The sequence below is a fragment of the Cervus elaphus genome, chromosome 9, assembly GCF_910594005.1.
Source record: "Cervus elaphus chromosome 9, mCerEla1.1, whole genome shotgun sequence".
Taxonomy (NCBI): Eukaryota; Metazoa; Chordata; class Mammalia; order Artiodactyla; family Cervidae; genus Cervus; species Cervus elaphus.
Genome location: NC_057823.1, coordinates 46,760,610 through 46,782,852, shown reverse-complemented (window position 1 = coordinate 46,782,852; position 22,243 = coordinate 46,760,610). Strand labels below are relative to the sequence as shown.

The 22,243-nt window shown below is 43.3% G+C and overlaps 1 protein-coding gene across 3 annotated transcripts in view; it reads left to right on the top strand.

Annotated features, from left to right (window-relative positions):
* The window catches only part of FSTL4 (follistatin like 4), a 417,881-nt gene that overhangs the window by 28,573 nt on the left and 367,065 nt on the right, over positions 1-22,243 (top strand). For all 3 annotated transcript variants that reach the window (XM_043912771.1, XM_043912769.1, XM_043912770.1), the window contains exon 3: positions 9,009-9,042. In XM_043912771.1, the coding sequence (XP_043768706.1) occupies positions 9,009-9,042 (34 nt within the window). The remainder of the gene's footprint in view (positions 1-9,008; positions 9,043-22,243) is intronic.

Genomic DNA, 22,243 nt, shown 5'->3' with positions numbered 1-22,243 from the left:
TGAATTGTCACCTAAATTCATCCTGTCTGGGCAGTCTGATCTGCCCATTCACAGATGGGGAAGCTGGAGTGGCAGGTGTCTGGGCAGCTCCCTCAGCGCTGCGGCTGCTGGTGCACTTACTAGTAACAGGCTACTCAGACCCCCTGGAGGCTATGAGGGTCTTGTTTCCATCTCCTACATGGACATAAGGAAATTAATATTCCTCATAAGTGTTCCCCACAGGGAGGCTATAGGTGGGTTCATATCAATGACTTAAAAAAAGATGCCTATAGCTTAATCATAAAGAGATTTCTGTGATATTTTTTCAAAATTATCCATGCATGGTCTCTTCCATTTGTTTTGATAAACCTCCAATAAACACTTGGGTCCTGTGTAAACACACCAGTTTGCTTACACTGATCCACTTATTGTAGGACAGGAAGTAGAAGGGACACAGAACTTGCTCACTGTATGGGGTCCACATTTCAGCCCTAAAATGTGGAGAAGGTCTTTTCATTGCCTGTGTGGTCATATGTCCCAGCGATTCCATGCCTGGTTTCCTGATAGAGGCCAGGGAGGCTTCACTGGATTGGGAAGCCTGTGGGCTGCGAGGGGGAACAACCCTGCCTGTGCCCAGCGCCCTCTGCTCTCTCAGCATCCTGAGGTGTAGGGTGATCAGCTGTGCCTTTCCCGCCTGCAAGGCAGTGTCCCTGAGAGGACACACCGCTCCACCCAGAGGGCTCCTAGCACATGGCGCTGTTCTCAGGGAGGTAGGAGATGAGCTCCGACCCCTCGACGAGGTGGCATTCCTCAGGAGCAGGCACCTCCTAGTTGATAGTTTCCTCAAGCTCTTGCCGTGGGCTCCACATGACTGGAGGAGAAAGCTGATGTTCAGACAGCCCCCCCTACACCCTCCAGGAAATCCTGTTGTTAGCGGGATTACTCACCTTGGCTCTCAGGCTGGCTCTTGAGTTCAGGGTTAATCCCCTAATTCTCTCCTCATCCAGCTTCGAAGGCCCTGACGTGATGCTCTGGCAAATCTAACAACACAGTGGTTTTCCTTCTGCCTTTACCTGAACCATAGAAGTGAGATAAAGCATACCAGATGCTTGTTATATGCTCAATAAGCGGGAGGCAGTGATCGAATACATGCTACATAAGGCATCCCTTTATTTCACTGTGTTCTCCCTGTCCATGTGAAGGCTTTAATTGCAGAGTGGTGTCCTGCTAGCAAAAATCAAAGTCGTTAAGAGTCAAGTTTTTAAAATTCAGATGAGTAAATGAAAGATTGTAAGAAGGGTTGTTAAAGAAGCATTAGTGTTAAGAGCATCTCAGACATGAAAACCTTAGAATTTAGATGTCAGAATTTCAGTAGTGATGAGTGCTGTTAGCAAGCTTCCATCCCAACTGTACCGAGTGATTTATAAATTGAGCACATGGGCTTCCTCTCGTAGCTTCTCCAGGCAGTAGGAGCCTGAGGAACTCTGAAGCAGGGGGCTTCCTCAGCTCCCCTGATGCTGGACTGAGGTGCTGCCAGTCATGGGCTCACCACCAGGACCCTGGCAGGGCTGAGCCTGCAGCTGCCCAGCCCTCAGATGCCCTCAGCCCCATCCGCATGAGACTCACCTCTGCTTTGTCTGCAAAACCCTGGCCGCATCAAGCTTCATTCAGCTTCATGATTCCGTGGCTTCCTCTTCTGAGCAGTGGGTGTTTTGATTCCCACTTGGCTAACTCACAGAGCCAACATTTTCCCAGAAGCCACTGAATCCCATAACATTTTGAGTGATAAATTGAGACTTATTCTCTAACCAAGGATGACTGGATTCATGGCCAAGGAGGGGTGCATTTGATCTGGGGCCAAGGTCCACCCTTCTTTTCCTGAGCCTCACATACAGCCTAAGATCCCAAGCACCGCCTAAGATGGATGAAAAGGATCCAGGCACAGAATCTGAGGGTCTTCATTTGTCCTCTTTCAGCAGCTTGCAAACTACGTTTTTGGTAGCTGAGAATGTGTAATAGATTTTTGGATTATGAAAAATATTACTCAGCACTCACATTATATTGATTCAAAAATAAAGATTATGCAGTTCAACTGCACAATAAAATACAGCTTTATGGGATGGTAATTTTTTACTTAAGTTCTCCTACATTATAGTGGAAGATAATGGATTCAGGAAGGGCACAATGAGGAATAAAGCTGTTGTATTGTATTGGTTAAATGACGTTTTAAATGATTTGGCTGTCAAATTCGTGGAAAGGTTATGAACACTAAATGAAAAATCTAAAATTAATTCCCTACTTCAAGAAAGTGTGATTTATACCATAATAAAATTAGATTTTTAGTTAAAGAAATTTAGTCGTTAAATAATGCCCATGTGCTAACTCTCATTTATAACCATCTGGTTTGAAGCTTCTGCAGCAGATAATTTCTTCCTTAAGCAAAGCATTTGGGGTCTTGGTGTCACTTCTGCCAGTGAATTCTATTCTGTTCAGTTCTGCTACAGGTTTTGGGGGAGTACTTTTTCAAGTACTGGGAGGACATTCTGATTGAGCCACAATAATTGGTGGAGACATTGAACTCATTTCCCTCCCCAAGTGATCTTACTATTTCTCCGCCTTTGTTATCTTCATTAATGGCAATGAAGATGGTGATGGCCAGCGGTTCAGGACTACTGTATGCCAGCCACCATGCTAAGTGTGCTACAGGCTTATATTTCACTTAATCCTCCCAACAACTCTGTGAAGAAGGCACCATTCCTGCCCTTATTTCACAGATGAACAAACTGAGGCTCAGCAAGGCGAGATAATTAACCAAAGGTGGCAGGGCTGTGGCCATCAGGAGTAAGCCGGGATCCAGCCCAGATCCATCTGACTTCAGAGTTCCATCTTTTAGTTCCTGTCACTTGTTTCCAGAGTATTCACTGAGTATTTACTTTGAGGCAGCGGAACACAGTGGGCCCCCCAGGCGGCTCCGTGGTCAGGAATCTGCTTGCAGCGCAGCAGCTGCAGGAGCTGTGGATTCGACCCTGGGGTCGGGGAGATCCCCGGGAGGAGGGCATGGCAACCCGCTCCAGTACTCTTGCCTGGAGAATCCCATGGACAGAGGAGCCTGGTGGGCTACAGTCCATGGGGTCGCAAAGAGTCAGACGTGGCTGAAGTGACGTAGCACACACAGCAAAGCATGGTGGTAGGATTTCCAAGACTGAGTCTAGCCTTGCCCTGGCCACTTGCTACCCTGTGACAATTTAGCAAGCTGTAGCCTTTCCTCCTGGAGAACCGCCCTCATCTGTAAATTAGGGCATGGGATTTATTCCCCTTCTTTAACAAATTTCTGCTGTGTACTATGAGTACTTTGTCCTAATATATTTTTAAATTTTCGATTGACTTGTATCAATTGGGAAGTGGACACATCTTAAATGTAGAGTAGAACTCCATTAAATTTTACAAGGTGAACACACCCAAGTGACTACCACCAAGATTGTAATTTAGAACATTCCCAGTACCCTTAGAAACCATCTTTTTTTTAAACTTATTTTTTAAATTGGAGTATAATCGCTTTACGATGTTTTTGCTGTACAACCGTGAATCAGCTGTAAGTATACATATATCCCTCCTTCTTGAACCTCTCTCACATCCCCTCCCCCACATCCCACCCCTCCAGATTATGTAGTTAGGTGTGTACAAGTTTAGAATTGCTATTAATTCCTATTAAATTGTTCTTTTATCATTATAAATCTAATGTATTCCTCTTTCTTCTTTATTCCTTTTCCCCTTTTCTCTTGTCTTTTTGGGGGGGAATTAGTTTTTTGTGATCCCACTCCTTTGACCTTATAGCATTGCTTTAACCATTTTTTAGATATTAATAGGATGGTAATACTTAAATTCCACTTGACCTCCTGACTTTGTGATCATATCATCATGCTTTTTAGTCCTATAAATAGTATTACCTTAGACAGCATTGTTGTTGTTGTGTTAAGCAGCCAGAACTAGATCTGTTCATTTTTTAACTCTTTCTGATCTTTATTACTTCTTGGACAACTATGCACTCATCTGAAAACACTTTCCTTTTGTCCAGAGTGTTTCCCTGTATTGCTCTTAGTATTAATCTGCTGACAATGTATTCTCTCAGTTTTTGTCTGTCTAGATATATCTTTATTTTACCCTATAAATATCCTTTCACTGGGTATAGAATTCAAAGTTTTCCAGAATTTTAAAGATGTCGTTTCATTTAAAGATGTCACTGAATTTATGTATCCAACTCAACCATAATAATATAACTCAGGAGGAGGCTGTGCAGATTATTGAGTTCATTTCTTTCTGTTTCCCTTTTCTAGGATTGCAGATCCTCTTCTGGTTCCATCATATTCTGCTGTAAAGATGGCTATCAGATCTTTGTAGGTGATATGCCCTCTCCATCTCCACCACCCACTCTCTGGCTATTTTAAATATTTTTCTTTTTGTCCTTGAATATTCAACTATATTTTCATGAGGACCTAGTTACGGTGTTCATTGTATTTATCTTGATTAGAGTTTGTGGAGATTCCTAAATGTCTAGATTGATGCCTTTCATCAATTTTGGAAATTTTTCAAGCATCTCTTCAAATATTGATTCTGCCTAATTTCCTCTATCTGATACTTCAGTTACATACTTGTTAGAACTTCTCATCATGCTCCATAATGTCTCTCATACGCCTGTGTTTTCTACTCTTTATTATTTCCTTTCAGATCTTCAGTATGGTTATTTTCTACTGACCTAGGCTCTGGCTTATTAATCCTTTGTTTAATTGTGTTTAGTCTTCTGTTAGATTCCTGTTGAATCTGACAGTCATTTATTTTTTAGTTCTAGGATTTCCATTTGATTCTTATTTTAATTTCAATTTTATGGTGAAATGCAGCATCTTCTGTTTTCCTGAACATATTAGTCATAATTATTCTAGAGCTTGTGTCTGTTAATTCTGAAGTCTGGATAACCTGTGGATCAGTTTATGCTGTCTGTTTTATTGAATTTTAGTCATTTGATACTGTTTCCCATCATGCCTAGTAATTTTGGTTTGGATGCTGGACATTATGTATTGTTAAAAAAAATTAATAAAGGCTTCAATTAAATAGAGCTGAGAGACAAGAAGGGGGAGTTCTCATACCCTGTGACAAAAGCAGAATTCAAAAGGAAAAAGAAAGACTTCTTTTGTTTCCTGGCAACAACCTAGCCAATGAAAAGCCATTAACTCTATGTTTACTATTACCCTCTCAACTTATCAATAGTTTTCACCTCTATAAAAGAATTCTCCTTCCTTTGCCATGTGGGGACTTGCACGTGGCTCATCATGGCTGTAGACCCTGAATTTCAACTCTCTTCTCATCCTGAATATTGCCCCCGCCTTTTTTTTCTGGAGAGATAGCTTACAATTTTTTAGTTTTATGTCAAAACTATGAAAAATTATATGGTGTATGGATTACTTTATTGTCTCTCAGAGAGGACTTACTTTTGTTTGTTAGATACAGAATGCTGGCAGATCATCTTGATCTACTCAGGAATAGAAATTCTTTGAGAATATATGATTTTAACTGAAAGTCAGCTGCATTTACCAGGACCACTGTTTCTTTGAGAGCTTAATTTTTGTCTTCCGAGCACCATGATACTGTCAAAATCTGTTTTTCGTGGTTTAGTTTATTTTTTAGTTTGTTTGAGGCGAATTTTTTGCTTGTTTCTCAACCTCTTGCTCTTTATATATCCAATTCAAACATAATAATGTAACTCAAGAGGAGGCTGTGCAGATTATTGAGTTCATTTATTTCTGATTCCCTTTCCTAGGATTGCAGACCCTCAAGTTTTGGTCGCTTTTATAGCCTCAACTCAGGTATCGCCCAACTCAGTGAGGCTACTTTAAGCTCCAGAATATTACTTTGGTTGGCCTGTATGAAAAACCACAAATTCCCCAAAGGGAAAATCTGGCAGTAAATATGGGGCTCTCCACCAAACCCTTTTTTTCTCTCCAAATATTGGCTAAGTTCTGTCTGCCTTTGTTGCTCTCACATGCCTTCAAAAACTTTTTTTGTTGTTGTTATTTATCCAATTTTTGTAGTTGTTATTAGCAGAAGGATTGGCCTAATACAAGCTATTCTTTCATAGCCTGAAGCAGAAGTCTATCTCATCTAATTTTCACACTATTAATTGAATGGAGTTAGAATGTTTTGTGCATAAGCTTTGCAATTAGACTTTGGAATTTAAACCCCAGCTGGCCATGGACCAAAATGTGAGAACTTGGACAAATTTTAACCTCTCTGACCCTCTACTTCCTCTACTTTTTAATAAATATCTGAGAAATAAAGTTGCAGAAACCTTAAAGGTCAGATAACTCCACTTTTATTTAAACTATTTCAATGCATAATAAAAGGGAAACTTCCAAATCCAGTATATGAAGCTAATATAATTTTAATTCCTGAAACTGAGAAAAATGACACCTAAAATTATAGCTCAATCTCATTTGTGAATACTAATGCAAAAATGTGTTTAAAATCATAGTGAACAGTATCTAGCAGCATATTTTTTAAAAAACATCATGATTAAGAAAAGCTTACTCCATAAATATAGATATAATTGACTACTATGAAATCTACTAGAAAAGCCATCTAATTAATAGAGCTGAGGAGAAAAACATCATAGGATATCTCCATAAGTGCAGAAAAATTATTTGGTTAAATTCAACACACATTTATTTTCATTCAACAAATATGTATTGAGCATCTGCCCTATTATAAATAACACTGAAAATGCAAGAGTGAGAAAGATATTGGCACCATCCCAACTCACATTCCAGTGGAGGGAAAGAACCAATAAATAAGCAAGTAAGGGGACAAGCTAGAACATAAATTTATTTTTAAAAGTCTATAAAATATGCATAGATTTCACTAATATGATAAACATGCTTGGGCCAAAAGCCAGCATTTTACTTGATTGGGAAACACTACAGGTTTTCTTCTTAAAATCAGAAAGAAGACCAGGATGCTCACTATGTTCAAAATTCTTAACATCAGTGAAAGAACTAGCTATGAGAATAAGACTAGAGTAAGCAACAATAGAAACTGGAAGAAAGAAAGAAAATCATTGCTATTTGCAGATTGTATAAATTAACAAATGGAGATGCCAAAAGTGTCATTTGAAACCTATTACAAACAATAAGAAATTCAGTCAAGTGGTTGGTTTTATCAATATGTAAACCTCAATTGCTGTCAAATATACAAACAAGAAACAGTTATAAGATATAATGAAAGACAAATTCCATTCCTGATAACAAAAAGTATGTAATAAAGACATTTTCAAAATATATACAGGAAAATTATACTCTTGAAAGAAATAAAAATAGACTTGAACAAATTATTAAAAATACCATGTTAAATAAGGAGATACGTTATGCAGAGGTCAACGTACCCTAAGGTAATGTATAAATTTTATACAATTACAATAAAATTCCCATAAGGTTTTTTTCTTGAGCTATAACGGTTGATTTCCTGTTCCACAAATGCTAGTTACTTCCAGGGATGGAGGTGCCAGCCCCTAGAGCAGAGTCTGAGCAGCAGTGTAGAAAGAGCTGGGTTCACTTAGTACATCATCTGCTTTGTGCCTTTGGCATCTCTTGTTCCAGTTGTTGTTCTCCAAGTTCCCTCTTTTGAACCTTGAGCTTATGAAGAACCAGCATTTGGGAAGCCTGTTTGGATAATTGTGCCGTGCTGCTATGCTGCTGGCCTGTGACATGGTCTTCCATTGGTCTCCACTTGGCCTTTTTACTCGTTACAGAGATGGCAGTCAGAAAGTGTAATTTAGGCAAGACAGGACAATCTTTCAGTGCCTCCGCAAGTTTCCTTCCCAATATTGGCTCCTCCTTCCTCGCCCCGTAAGAATACTAGACGAGAATGCTAAGGTATGAAAGACATACTAATGCTAAGGTATTTGACCTTCTTTCTGTTCTTCAGTTGCTAGAATGGATTTTCACCTTAATCTTAATATTAGGCTCTTTATCGTAACCGGGTCATTTATAACAGATTGTAGACGCTTTTTACTAGTCATGAAACCACAGTAGGTTTCAGCCTTTCCCTGCATTACTTCTCACTGGGCCTTTTCCTGCTGCCTGACCATGCCTTGTACTTTTCTGCCTTTTCTCAAGCTATTCTCTCTTCCTGGTACACCCTCCCTCCCATACTGCTATCTGAAAACCTTCCCATTCTTCCATGCTATTTGCAAAGGTTCTTTAAAAAACCTTTTTTTCTTACGTTTTTCATTTGATAGTGAACATATTGGTATTCATCAAAGCAAAATCTCCTCTTTATTTCTCAGTAATTTTTGTTTGTTCTGTACCCTTCGGTTCAACTGTGAATATCGTCAATTCAGGGGCTCTGTCTTTAACCTATGTAATTTCTGAAACACTTTGCTCATTGCTCTGCACATTGCAGGAGGATAAGATTGAATTAAGAAGAGCCAAGGCTTAATCTAGTCCAGTGGCATGGAGCGGCTATCCAAATTGTCCATAGTTTCCCACACTTTGGAAACTATCGAGGAGCGTGATCAATCACCAGATCATGCCAGTGACCTGCACAGGAACAATAATGGTCTTTACCATGGCACCACAAATCACAGCCTGCTACTGCTCATGTCATTCTGGCTCCTGTCTACTTACGTTTTCCCCACAAACACAGTCTAGGTTGAGGGTGGGAATTCAACTTAAAACAAGGTATTTCCTAACAATTAGAACCAGCCCAGCTTCCATATAAGGAAGACCATGAGAGTTGAGTCTGCTCATTAAAAACTGCATGATTAACAGTATTTTTGCTTAAGCCAGCAAAGCAGCAGCTGATTTACACTTAAAGATGTGTACGTATATGTTGAGAGTTAGTAGCCCCAACACTGCTGAATGTCTTACTTATGAGATTGTTCAACCTTCTGTGAATGAATGTCTAACAAGAGGTGAGGTATTTGCAAGTATTTCTACATATAAATTATTCTTCAAAAACACCAAATCTTTCTTGTCTTGCAGGAATCCAGAAGCCTTGAAGTCACAAGAAGAGAAGGTAGGGAAGATGCACTCGTACTCATTTCATTCTCATTGTGGGCATATGGATGTAGTTTGTTAAAGTTAAGATTAACTTGAGACTGTGGGCAGCCTGTTCTTTGAAATTTCATGTGACCTGTTCTGGGTGCTGACTACCTGGCACTTGCCTCAGGGACTGCAGGAACGGAGGCCGAAGTTTGCTTGTGAGAACTGTCCTCTACCTTCAGGTATCAGAGATGGGGTCTAGGGAACTGGCTCATTCATGATAATGTTTGCAGTCTCTCAAAAGAAGCCTCATTTTTGAGTGAAGTTTGAAATAATTATTTAATTTAACCTGGTGAAAACTACATCAACAGTAAAAAAATTGTTTATGGTTAGAGGTATTTCAATAACTGGGAAAAGGTGCCATTGTGAAAAATATTTCTGATTAGATTTTTACAACTTTAGTTAAGCTGAAATAGATATAAGTAATTAATTTTCCTTTTGAAAACAATTCCACAATGTTTTATTTTCCCTGCCAGAGTTCCTCTAGTGCATCTGTTTTCTGATTACTGAGGTAAATATGTATGGGTGGTAATTTCTGAAATCTTTTACTGGAAATTGAAGTTACTCTTATTTGCTTTCAGTGATACCTAGTCTCTAATAAGAGAGTGTCTTTTGTATGATTTACGGAAATCACCACCAGTGATCCCTTTATTTCAGGGATGGGAGGATGAAGTTAGGAACCAAAGTGAGTTCTCGGTCTAGGGTCTGGCCTTTGGTTTTAGCTATAGCCACCTCCTTCTTGGTGGTATTGTCTCCAAAAAGAGCACCAATCATTAGAAGTAAGAAAATACCATACAGATTTTCAAATCTAAAAACCTTGCCTTTTGGTTAGCTCTTATTTTATGCAACACAATGAAAAACACAGAAGGGCCATGTTACTGAAGTGTGTCTCTAGACTTTAACTTTCCATACTGTCTATCCTGATGGGTTCATAGAACCAGTTGTTTGCTGCTGTCTGCAGTACTGGAATCCTGGATTCAAAGGATCTGGTTAATCGAGCTCTAGGCTGAACTTTCTGGCTTTCACTCTCATTCGCCATTGTCTCTGGTTTTGGGGCTCAGCGTCCTCTGAACTGCATCCATAGCGTAAACCACATCGTTTGGACATCAAAATCAAATGATACTGGATGAAGGTGGGTGGGGCAGGAAAGGCCTGTTTCTGATTCAAAGTTGTGTTCGCAATGGATATTATGACCTGGAGAAAAATAGCTATTAGGAGACAAGTTGGCGTGAACTTTGGTTTAGAATACTGTTCATTCCATTACTCCTGAGTGAGTGTGATTGTTTGGTGCACAGCACCATTTGCTTTATGGACTCACATATGAGCTTAACTGTTTTGCACTCTGACTGTTCTTGTGTTAGAAATGTCTTTAAATAATAAGGCTAGGATATGAGAAAACCATGTGTATTTTTACTCAAAGGCATAAAAGACCTTATTGTACCTTAGACTCCAAATTCCTAGAAGAATAAGTGTCTCAGGATGAGCAAAGGCATGGTTAGGCTGTACTCTATTTTCCCATAACCCTCTTCTTTCCTGAAGCAGCATCTTTCATAACTGGCTTATTGGGAACATATGCCTTGGGTTTGTACTGGTAAATTTGTCTTGATATAACAGAAACATTTTTCTTCCTTCTGTGAGCTGATGTTTCTTGCTTACTTCTGTCAAAGTTGAGTGTTTGAAAATTCCTGCAATAGCCCAGTGCCTTAATGTCAGTGCTTATAACCTGGCAGGAAGGAAGGAAGAGTGGGACCTTATAGGTCAGTTCTGAGTATTTTTTAAGTCTGAGATTCAATGGCTTGGGTAGTAGGGTTGTTAATCTTCCCCAGAACAGTGTATGTGTATGGGTATAAAAATAGTAGAAGTGCTGTGAATATTTCAATAAATATTCCTACATACACAAATAAGACGTTCTTGTCTAGCAATGAACACTTAGCTTTGACTTGATCTGGCACTGAAAGAGGAGCAAATAATGATTTTTTCTGCCTAGTTTACCAGGCCCAGGAGATCCTGGAAAGGTCTAGAGGGGTAGCCTCTGGACCACAAAACCTAAGATATTTTTCTGTTTTTGATTTTATGTAACATCTGACTCAGGATATCAGCTCCAACCAGGGTTCATAGCTACACATGGATGACCAATTGCCACTTTACACTCTGTAACTTTTGGAAGCTGTTGATTAAGTCTGTGGAGTGAGAAGTGAGGGGGCTAGTATTAGCAGTGGAAATGGAGTCCAGGCTAAGTCACGGTTGTGTTGGAGATCCTGAGGGTGACGCGAATGCACTGTGTGCCTCAGATGGGCTCCGTGCCTTATTCCCCCTCTGCTGCTCCCATCCAGCGCTGTCATGGTTCTCAGACTAGCCCGGCTTTCTTGCCTCATGCATTGTTCCTGCAGCCTGCCTGCTCTCTGTCCCTTGTCTTTGTGAAATCCCACCTCTCTCTTATCCCTTCCAATGCTCTCTCTGAAGAGTTTTGCTCACCCTACTTTACCTGGGAGTTAAGTCATTCATTTCCTGAGAGCTGAGACCCTCCCCTCTTTCACTCCTAAATTCCTCAAGGCCTTAACCCGGGGCCTATAGTTGCTCAACAATCATTTCCTGAATTAAGTGCAAATTTAAAAATTGCCTTGTATATGTATTTTTTCACTCTGATCCTGTCCCAGTGATATACAAGAGAGGTGCTGAATCATTTGGTTCTACAGAGGCACTTCTAGGAAGCGTTCTGTGGATATCCAGATATTCCCAGCTGATGCATTGATGAAAGTGCTCCATGTTCAAATAGGTGTGGTATTATAGATTGGATTGTGTCTCCTGAAAAGATATTTTGAAGTTCTAACCCAGAATATGTGAATGTGACCTTACTTGAAAATATAGTCCTGGCAAATGTGTAATTATGATGAGGTCATATTGGAATAGGATGGACCCTGTTCCAATAAGTGAGATCCTTTTGAGGAGAGAGACTTGGACACAGACACACAGGGAGAAGAGCATGTTCTAAAGGAGGCATAGAGCAGACTGAGTCCATAAGCCAAGGAACACCAAGGGTTGTTTTCAGTCAGCAGAAGCTAGGAAGGAGCGACAGAGAATCCTCCCCTAGAGCCTTCAGAGGGAGGGTGGTCATGCCAACACCTTGATTTCTGACTTCTAGCCTCCAGAACTGGGAGAAAACAGATTTCTCTTGTTAAGTCACTTACTTTATAGAACTTTGCTACAGCAGCCATAGGAAAATAAAACACTTGGTAAATGCTGGACTCAGTATCAAGCTGGTTGTTATTTTTATTGCAGAATCTCTTAGGTCATTAAGATGTTAAATAGGACTTTGAAAAGGGAGTGTAATATGCAGCATTTTCCAAACTTAGTTTCCCATGGCATCTTGATTTGTTGTTTTTAATCATCTCTGGCTAGGCTTCCACACAGTGCCCTTTGCAAGCCCTGCTCTAGAGAGTCCACAAAGAGGGACTGCTTTGACAGAGACCAGGACATGCCCCAGCATGTGACTGTCTTCTCCAGAGTGGTGAGATAGTTATAATGTTAATTGCATCTTAGGTATTCCGAAGTTTTCCGAGAGCTTTCATGTTCTTTATCTCCCTTGACTCTCAGTAACCCATGATATAAGCAGAGCAGATGGCACCTTACATGAGACTCCTTCCTTTTCATGCTTATTTTAGTAGGAATAAAGAGTTCTTTGGGCCAAGGTCCCTCTGGACCAATGTCCATCTGAGACATTGAACCTCTCTCTAATAGGCAGGTGATGGTTTGATCTCGCTTCATCACCCAAGGATTTCTAAGCATACATGATCACTGCCAAGCCCAGAGAGCTAAGAGGGACTCTTGGAAGAAAACTTTATAGGGGAGCTTTGTTTCCAATTTAGATTTGTGGGAAGGACTCTCAGGGGAGCCTGGAGGGCGATAGAGGATCAGATATTGTGGCAGGACAGAAACCTTGGGAGGATGTCTCTTGGTACCCCAGTTGGACCTCCTTCCACCTTCAGGGCAGTCTTCCATCATCCTCTTGCCCTGGGCCCCCCTTTGCCAGCAGCACAGGGAAGGCAGATGGCTGCTTATTCATTGCCTCTCTAATGCAGGCCTTTTTACACCTCCCTCTAGTCACCTACAATTTAATTTCAACTTTTTTTCTGAAGCTTCCACAAAAGGTGCCAACCTCACCTCGCTGAGACACTCCCATGTCCACTCTGAGGGCTGATGCTGATGATAACTGCCGGGATCCATCTACCCAAACCGGTGCTTTTCTCTAACTGATCCCATCACACTGAATTACAGTCATGAGAGAACACTCGAGTGAGCTGAGCAGGCGGCCAGGATAATTCAGCCCTTGTCAGCCATCTCTTAGAGCATGGGGTGATCAGTAAGCTATTCCAGATGTCTGTGACTGTGCTGTGATTAGAGGCTGTGGGTTTTGGGGGTGGGCACCAATGTCACACTGCATTACCCATCTTCCCGACGATGGCTCACTCACACATTCCCGTCTAGACCAGCCTGCCGTGGCTTCCAGCAGGGCTGTGAGGGAGACTTGAGAGGAGGGATGCTACTGTCTTCACAGAAAAAGAGAGGGAAATGACAGTCACACAGCTGGGGTGGCTCTGTCTCCTTAGCAATGCAAATCTCCTACATAAACATGACCTGCCAGTCCTGAGTGTGTAACTAGAGCCTCACTTTGTGAAAACCCTTGGAATTATTCCCTTAATTGGCAGCTGCCTCTAATAGCCCCTTTATAGTTCTTTGCATCTGGGTGAACTTCAGCTATCAAGAATTGCAGTCTGTTTACCATTAATTTTGATTTTGTTTAGCAGATGTTTTCTGGGTCTCTCAGTTGCCTGCATAATCTGTCTTGGTATAATGTAAAGTGGCTGACTGTCTTCGATGAAACAGATTAATAAACTCCTAACTTCTTTTGAGATAACTTCTTTAATGGCTGCAGATGTAGGGAACTTAGAAGGAAGCCATCCAGATTTGTCAGTGCCTGGGGTAGTGGGTCCTTTTCCAATCAAGACTGCCATCTGGGGAAAGAAATGGGATTTCCTTCCCTATCCTGCCCCCACTCTATATAGAGGAGCTTGCTTTCTCTCTCCAGCAGTTATTGGGCTCCAAAAAGTTGGGGGTGGCACCTATCTCCTTCCGTGTCTAATTTCACATCAGCTGACTCTTTCTGGAGAGAGCTTTCTCTTTAGCTGCTAGAAAACTGACATTGTACCTATGTGCCCCAGGTTGAGTGGGGAGTGGATGACACAACTGGCTGGTGTATTCTCCTTGCATACAACGATTTGGTACCCAGTTTGGCCACAACCAGTTGACAGCAGAATCCCATTTCTCCACTTACTCACAGTGTGACTTGGGGGAAGTTGCTCAATCTTCTCTGAAAAAGCTTAGGACAGTAATAGTACAGACCCTTAGTCCTAACTCTGCATTGTAGAAACACAGCTCACACTGGCTAACGCCTCAACACCTCGTGAAACTGCAAAATCTAAGGGAGGGTGGATCTGGCTTCAAAAACAGCTCATATAAGACCTTACACTCATTTTCTTTCCTCCTCTTGGCGTTTTGGCCTCCTCCACTCAGCCCTGCAGGCTGGCTCCTGGCAGCTGGTGCTCACAGACTCCTGACTGAGTGCTCACCATCTGAGATGGTGAAACTACTTTCCTCCAGAGTAAGCGGAGAAAACTCCGTGAAGATTCTGATTTGCTGGCCTTGTATCATGAGTCAAGCCCTAAACCAATTACAGGCAAGGAGGGGTTGAAGTACTGTGATTGGCCAGGCAAGATCATGTGTTCTCCCCTTGGGGATTCATCCTCACTCAAATGCCAGAAAGTGGGTACAGGTTTGGTCCATAGAGGAAGGATGCTGGAGCATGCAGCTGACCCCTCTGGCAGCTTCCTGGACACATTATGGGGAGGGATTCAGCATTCAGAGCCCTTGGCCCAGTGTGGGCCATGGCATCTGTGCACAGTGAGGTTGGTGGTCTTCACTATGGCTATTTTCATACTATATCTGTCGCTTTGGCCTCAGACATACAACAAAGAACGTTTCAGTCACCAAACCCATTCCTCTGTCTTCAAGCTGACTTACCGATGATGTTGCAAATCTCAGTCTGTTGACTTTTCCTGTGAAGGATTTTCTGAAATTTAGCCCAGAATCTTCAACTCTTTGCTCAGATTCTCTTATTCTGCAATCAGAAGAACCAAACAGCTCTCTTCTTGATGATGTCTTTAAGAACTTAACCACAAACACACATAAAATTTGTATTCCCAGATTAAGGGTTTTCTGGGCACTGAGGTCAGAAAGTGTCTTGAGCGTCACATGCTAGATCCTTCCTATTTCCTTTTAATTACTTCATCATAATAAAACTCAGGGAGGGCAGACAGTGGCCTTTCCCAAGGACCAAGCATAACCTTAGCCAGAGGATTCTCAGGCTGTGGGTGACCCCAAGCTTCTGTTCCCCAAGCTTCTAGAAGACAATTCTAAGTGTCTGGGCGTGGAAACACCAGCCGTGGACTAATCCCGAGTGAACCTGAGTTGTCTCTACTGCCTCTTACATGCTCTCCCTTAATCAAGGGTTTTCCAGGCTCTGGGTGAGTGTTTGGTGAGCCCCAGGAGAGCAGGGATCGAGGCCCTTCCTTGCGGGGTCTCCCACCTGGTACACACAGATCCCGACACACCCTAGGGCTGACCTGGCTCTCTGTCACATCTCCACTTCTCAGAAAGTAAAATCGCAGGTGTGGGGTTGCCAGATTGTTCAACTGTGGGCACCCTGCCTTGCCTACTGCACTTACTCTTCCCACTGCCACCCTTGGGAGGGCTCCCTCTCCTTAATGACCATCCTCAGGGAGCCACTCTGCTCTTTCTGACACCTTGTGGGTCCCTCAGATAGAAAGTCCTTGAAAGGTGCTCATGCAAATGAGGTGTGTGCTTGTGGAGGGACTCGGTGGGTCTGGGTGGGGTGAGGAAGCCCTGTGCAGTGAGCTGTGTTGGTGGTGAGAAGTCTCCTTGGGAGCTGTCATTGCAAAGTGTGTCCCTAGGTCCCTGTCTGGAATGGGTGGGGAAAGAGTCACATTATCTGAGAAGTCATACCTCTCAAAGGGTATGAACCACTGCAGCTTCATAAGGACAGTAGGGCAAGCCCTTCCCGAGATGGCATCGCTGTGAAGCTGGCTTGTCAAGGCCCGGAAACAGAGGTGATGGCACTCCCAGTAGACCTGCTGAGATCCCATCCTTCCCCAGGGAGGGAGGCAGTCCCTTCTCTTCTCTGAGATCCCAGCAGTAGAGGCTGATATTTGTCATCTTCGCCCCTTGCCTGGCCCCAAAGTCAGAAGGGGTTTCTCTGCTTTTCAGGAACCCTTGAAATGATCTGTTGCATATAAACTCTGAGGTCCTTTTCAAACTCGTTAAGCCACTTGCTCCAGCAATATTAATGTGCCATCAGTGAGCCTCTGGGGTTAATTATCTGTGACTTCAAAATCATTTGTTTCTGTCTCGTCTATTTTATTGCTACTCAGCAGTCTTTCTTGGGAACAAGGTACAGAATCTAACTGACCATTGTGATATAATTCCTTTCTTGTCATCAGAATTAGTTCATCTGTTAAAAACTCTTAAAAAAAAAAAGCACCCAAATTCCCACTGCCTTATTTTCAGACTGTGTTGTCTCTTAACATCAAATCTTTCCTCTCTCAGCTTCCTCAGACACAGAGCCCAAACGGGGAGTAATCTGCAAGGTGATGAGTCCCATTTGAAGGAGTGAGGCCTGGCAGTGCGCTCTGCCCAGGTCAGCCCCACTCTCTTCTGGGCATTCACCGCTGCTGTGCCACTGGCCTGTTTCTCCCCTTGGGTGTGGTGAGGGCTTCATGGTGTGCCCTCTGGTGCAGACGCTGGCCAGGGTGAACAAGCCGCATACCCCTGGAGGGCCCCTGCAGATCAGGCAACAAGGGCCGGGGATTCAAGACATTACCACCCACCCGGTGGTTCTCTGCACACTCATTTTTTGATTATGCTTTTTGGCTGGGACTGTCAGTGGGCTTCAGGAAAATGCTTCAGGACGTGTGTGTGTATAGAAAACTTCTTTTGCAAAATGTTGAATTTTGCATGAGGTAACATTAGCTTGCTTTGTGCTCTTGGGAAGTCAGGAAACATGGGCCCCAGAAATGAACAAGCACTGACCAGCCACCAGCTCTGTGGGAAGTGGGCAATGACCAGCAGCCTCCGGGTCCTGGGTGTAGGCAGCAGGTGGCTGTCCGGGCTGGTGTGTGAGTACAGTCAGCATCATTGAAATGTGCATGAGGCTAGTTCACCTGGGTACCTGGGCCGGTTGTTGCCCACCAACCCACTCTCCAGAGGCCTCTGTAGGGAGTTCTCAGTCCCTGAGTTGCTCCCTCACTCCTGCAGTGCTTCTGAAGCAATGTTGAGGAACTTGGTTTGGTCATGACAACTTCTAAAAGAGAAATCACTCTGGTAGAAAGGTAAGCACCATTATTGGGTGCTAATGAAAGTTTCCTCGGATGGACTGGAATTTGCTGGATGTGCAGTGATGACAAGGTGTGGTCCCTGCCTTTACAGAGCACGTGCGTCAATGAATGTGTCCGCTGGGGAGATACAAGAGTTTCCTGCAGACAGAAAGGCAACAGCTGCCATGTATCATGGCCAGGTGCTTTGTAAGGGGCAGACCACAAAGCAGGGAAGTATTTGCTCTGTGTACACCAACACAGGAGCCAAGGGGAACAGCTCCCTGAGTAACATGGTGGAAATGATGTTTCAGAGTCTTCTCTCCAAGGGACAATTCCTTTGGCAGTGGGTCTCTTTTGGGCACACTTGATTAGTGGGGACAATTTTGTTGTTGGAAATAGCAAAATGCAGTCCAAGTAGCCCAAACAAAAGGAACATCTTATTGGCTTAGGTAACTGGAAAGCTGGGCAGAGGATGGAGGCATGAGGGGTGCTGGCTTCAGGCAAACCTAACGTAGGGTACCCGGGTCTGGTTTCACTCATCTCCCGTCTTGCAGTTGACTCTCCCCATGGTGAGTGCCAACCTCCCTTACACCTCCAAGTCTTTTCCTCTGGAAGTGCTGCTCTTCAGATTGGATGGGGTCAGGTCACATGCCCCATTCTGAATCAGTGCCTGAGGCCAGAGGATGCTGCACGCTGCTGAGTTTAGCAGGGTCACAGGCTGTGCACCTGAGGGTGAGAGGGAGGTAGATCCCCAGATGACAATGGGGGGCTCTTGCCACAGAGGGGACATGATGCAGGAAGGTGCATGTTATCAGTTACTAAATTATTTCACATCTGAAGGTGTGTTACATCCTCCACCCCCAAGGGGTGCTGAGTGCCTCAAAAGCAGACTTAGGCTAAGCTGCAGGAAGCACATACCTAGTGTTTCCGGGTAGGGCATTGCTCCAGTCTTCCAAGAAGGAAAGGGGATGTGGCTTGGAACCCATGTCCCTGACGGCAAATATAGACCTGTTTGGTTTTCTTCAATCACGGCTGCCTCCAGCAAGGGGGGTCTCCTGCTCCTTCACCCCTTTCCCCTGTGATAACATAGTGACCTGGTAAGGTGCAGTAAGCATCCCCTGGCCTGAACTGTGCATGTATTATTGTTTGTTTGGACCCCAACATATTCTGCTTTCCTTAGCTCTTCAGTGAAAGAGCATAAAGATCAAAAGCTAATATCAAATCTCCCCCCCAGCCCCACCAGGAACTTATTTTCCATTATTCATGAGAGATCCTGCTTGTTTCTTGGAAAGGAGATGGTGGGAGCTCTCTGCACTACTGCTTCCAAATGGGCATTTGATAGCAGGCAGGGACCCAGATGAGGTGGGGAGACCTGGTCCTTACAGAAAACCAATGCTCTTGTTCACCAGCCACTTTTAAGTAAGCAGCTTCTTGTGCTTCCGTGGTCGCTCAGACCTGGGTTTGATCCCTGGGTTGGAAAGATCCCCTGGAAAAGGGAACAGCTACCCACTCCAGTATTCTTTCCTGTAGAATTCCATGGACAGAGGAGCCTGGCAGGCTACAGTCCATGGGGTCACAAAGAGTTGGACAAGACTGAGCGACTTTCACTTTCACTGATTTTTTTTTTACTGATAGATTAATTTAGTTGTAAAGGCTTACTTCACTGCTTTAATATAAATTGCTTAGATTGAAAGAGTTCTTAATAGAAACATTTTCACATACTCATCTCTTATTTAATCCTCATAAAAGCCCTGTGACACAGGCATTGGAATTTTATTTTGTAAATAGAGAAAAACGGGGAACCCTTTGAATGTCATAGGAAATTGATCAAAGAATTAAAATGGGCTTAACTGAGGTCATCCAGGAAAGCACGTTCCTGATGGAAATTCAGCAGTGTTTGTACAATTCTGATGGAAATGCTCCCATTTGCCAGCGGGGACTCATCACTCTGCAGCTGAAGTACCCGCAGGGTTAGGGTGATGGGACCCTGCAGGCTGCCGCTGCCAGAGAGAACCAGAGACCTCCACATTTAGAAGAAATGGGCCTTAAAGGAGAAAATCACAGGTCTGGAAAAAGAGTTGTGGGAGTGAAAATACATTTCAGTCTGTTTGTTTTACTAATTTTAGCAGTTATTTGTGCTCTCTTTTTGCTGGAAGCAGCATTCCCATCCAGCTGCTTGGCTGCTTCATTTGAATTTTTATCATTTGTGTGAATCACTGCATATTTGGGCACAAAATGGGAGTCCTGTGGCTAAGAGGAGACATTTATCTGACAGGGTCAGATCTAATCTCATGCTTAGAAACTTCAGCTGAAAATAAAATGAGTTGAGGGTTGTTTTTTTTTTCCATTTTCTTTCTTTCTTTCTTTTTTTAAAGACAGCAGATCTGCAAAGCTGTGCCTCACCCCTTTATACAGAATGTACATCTTATACTTGGATAGTTACCAGGCCACTTTTTGCTTTCAAAAGACTTTCTCATTTATCTCATTCACTAAATTTAAGAAAGCTGTGCATTGGTTGGAGTGAAGGTACTGTCATTGGTGACTTGATGAGTGGAGAAACATGATGTTCAGAGGTGGCAAGGGACTTGTCCCTGGTCACACAGCTAGCAGAGGCGGAGCTGGAGCTGTGACGTCAGCTCTGTTCTCCTCCCCACCAGGCTTCCTCTACACAAGTGTGAGTTGACAGCAGAAGTTTTCAAATTAAAACACAATGGGAAAGCACAAAATTTTCAGTCCTGTTATGGTTCTTTTAAGAATAAATTAGTGTGAAGACGACTTTTCTCATCTGTCAGTGTAATGATTCCATACCTTGGGGATTCAGAATATTCAGAATGTGTGTGGGGGAAATGGTAAAAGTTAATCATTTTCACAGTGTCTGTCTGTGGTGAGGTTTAATTATCACTTGACATGTTTCATGGTTTAAAATGATGACAGTTTAAAATAGAGCCAGGGAGAGCCAGAAAATCCATTCATTACTGTGTGCCTGGCGCTGCATTCGAGTAACCCCACAAATACAGATGCTCCCCACACAGATGATTCTGCAGCCTGTTCAGATAGCTACAGATGTCCCTGGAACTGAAATCCAAATTAAGAACTCCATTCTGACCCTGCTGTCGTCATCCAGAAGGAGCTTGGGTGAATCTAGACTCATGGCTTGTTTCTTGGGTCACATTCCAGGTGCCAGCCTCCCCAATGCTCTCCCAACCCAAACCTGGGCCTTTGGCAGAATTCCTAATGCACAAGTCCCACAGCCAGTCTGTTTGTTGTGATGTGTGCTTTGAATGAATGAAAGATACTTAAACTACAAGGGGTGATAAACATGTCCTTGTGTCTCTTAGGGAACTGTATGTCTTCCAAAATGAAAAGGTTGAGAAGCAGCCATCAGGTGTGGTTGTTGTGTAAGAAGCTCAGCTGTTTGTCTGTGTAGGAAATAATTAAATAAGTGTTTCTTTCCCATGGGATTTCTGGAAGAGCTGCTGCTCAGAGTGGACCTGTCTGTCCAGAATTCAAATTTCACTTTGGAGAGTCTAGGGAGAGGGAGCAGATGAAGCCATCTCAGAAATGCAAATGCTGTTTGACATCTATTAGCTCATTGCTTATCCAGCGCTGACAGCAGGATCCATGAGGATGCCGTTATCATGGACCAGAGACACTCAGAGTGTAGTGAGAGAGTGCCATTGCCGGTTGAGCCCCATTTCCGAGGTCTGAGACTGCGCTGGGTGTGCTGCTAGCCCTACTGGTCCAGGAGCCACCTCTTCCCTCCCTCACTCTTCGTTTCCAACCCAGTCCCACAGCCAGTCTTCATGACTGCATCCCTACCACCAAGCAGCTGCCTGAATGCTCTGCGTGGTGGTGGACATGGCCTCCTTGGGAAGTCTAACTCTCTTTCTGGTGCTGCCATTCATGGAATCATCCCATGATCCAGCCCCACATCTGGAACATTCCTTCAGGGTCAACTCTTATTTTCAAAGGTGGAGACATGCTTGAACAGCAAAAGTGATGGACTTGAAGTCCCATGGCTAGTGAGTAGCGGAGCAAGGATGTGAGGACCTGAACTGGTGTGCATAGACCTCTGGGCTCACTATGGTTGTTTTTCTTCCTTTTCTTCCCACCCTTGGGGCCAGGTTTTCCTGTCTCTCAAGGTGGTGCAGTGTCCAACATATCCTATATACTCAGCCACCATTTCCTAGTGATGGGCATCTTGGTGGAGATTTCTAGTTAAAGTCTCTGCTTTGACTTTTGCTTAAAACGTTTCTAAATATTTTCTTTTTCTCTTGAGGGAAGGGGACCATGGAGGATGAAATACGTGGTGACAGCTCTCATTATTGAAGCCCCCACTGTGAGCTTTGCTGACTTAACTTGTCTCTGCACTCAGCAGTCCAGTGCGGCCTGCTTGTGTGACCTTCTGTTTTATGGATGAGGGAATATGGGCTTTGGAAGGGTTAATGATTTGGCAGGCTGGGTGCTTCAGTTAGTAGGTGACCCTTACATTAACCCTCATTGTAACAGAATATTCAGAGTCCTCTGTGAAGACATGTTCCTGTGTCTTGCTCATGTGGCCTCCCTAGGACCCTTGTTCCGAGGACTCTCAGCTCTCAAGCATATCCTCAAAGCCATTTCTAAATGGTCAGCCCTTGAAAAGCTTAAGATCAGGCACCTCTGTGGCTGCCCCTGATGGGAGAGGGAGCAGTGTGGAGGACTGGTGGAAACAGAGAAAGGCAATGTCAG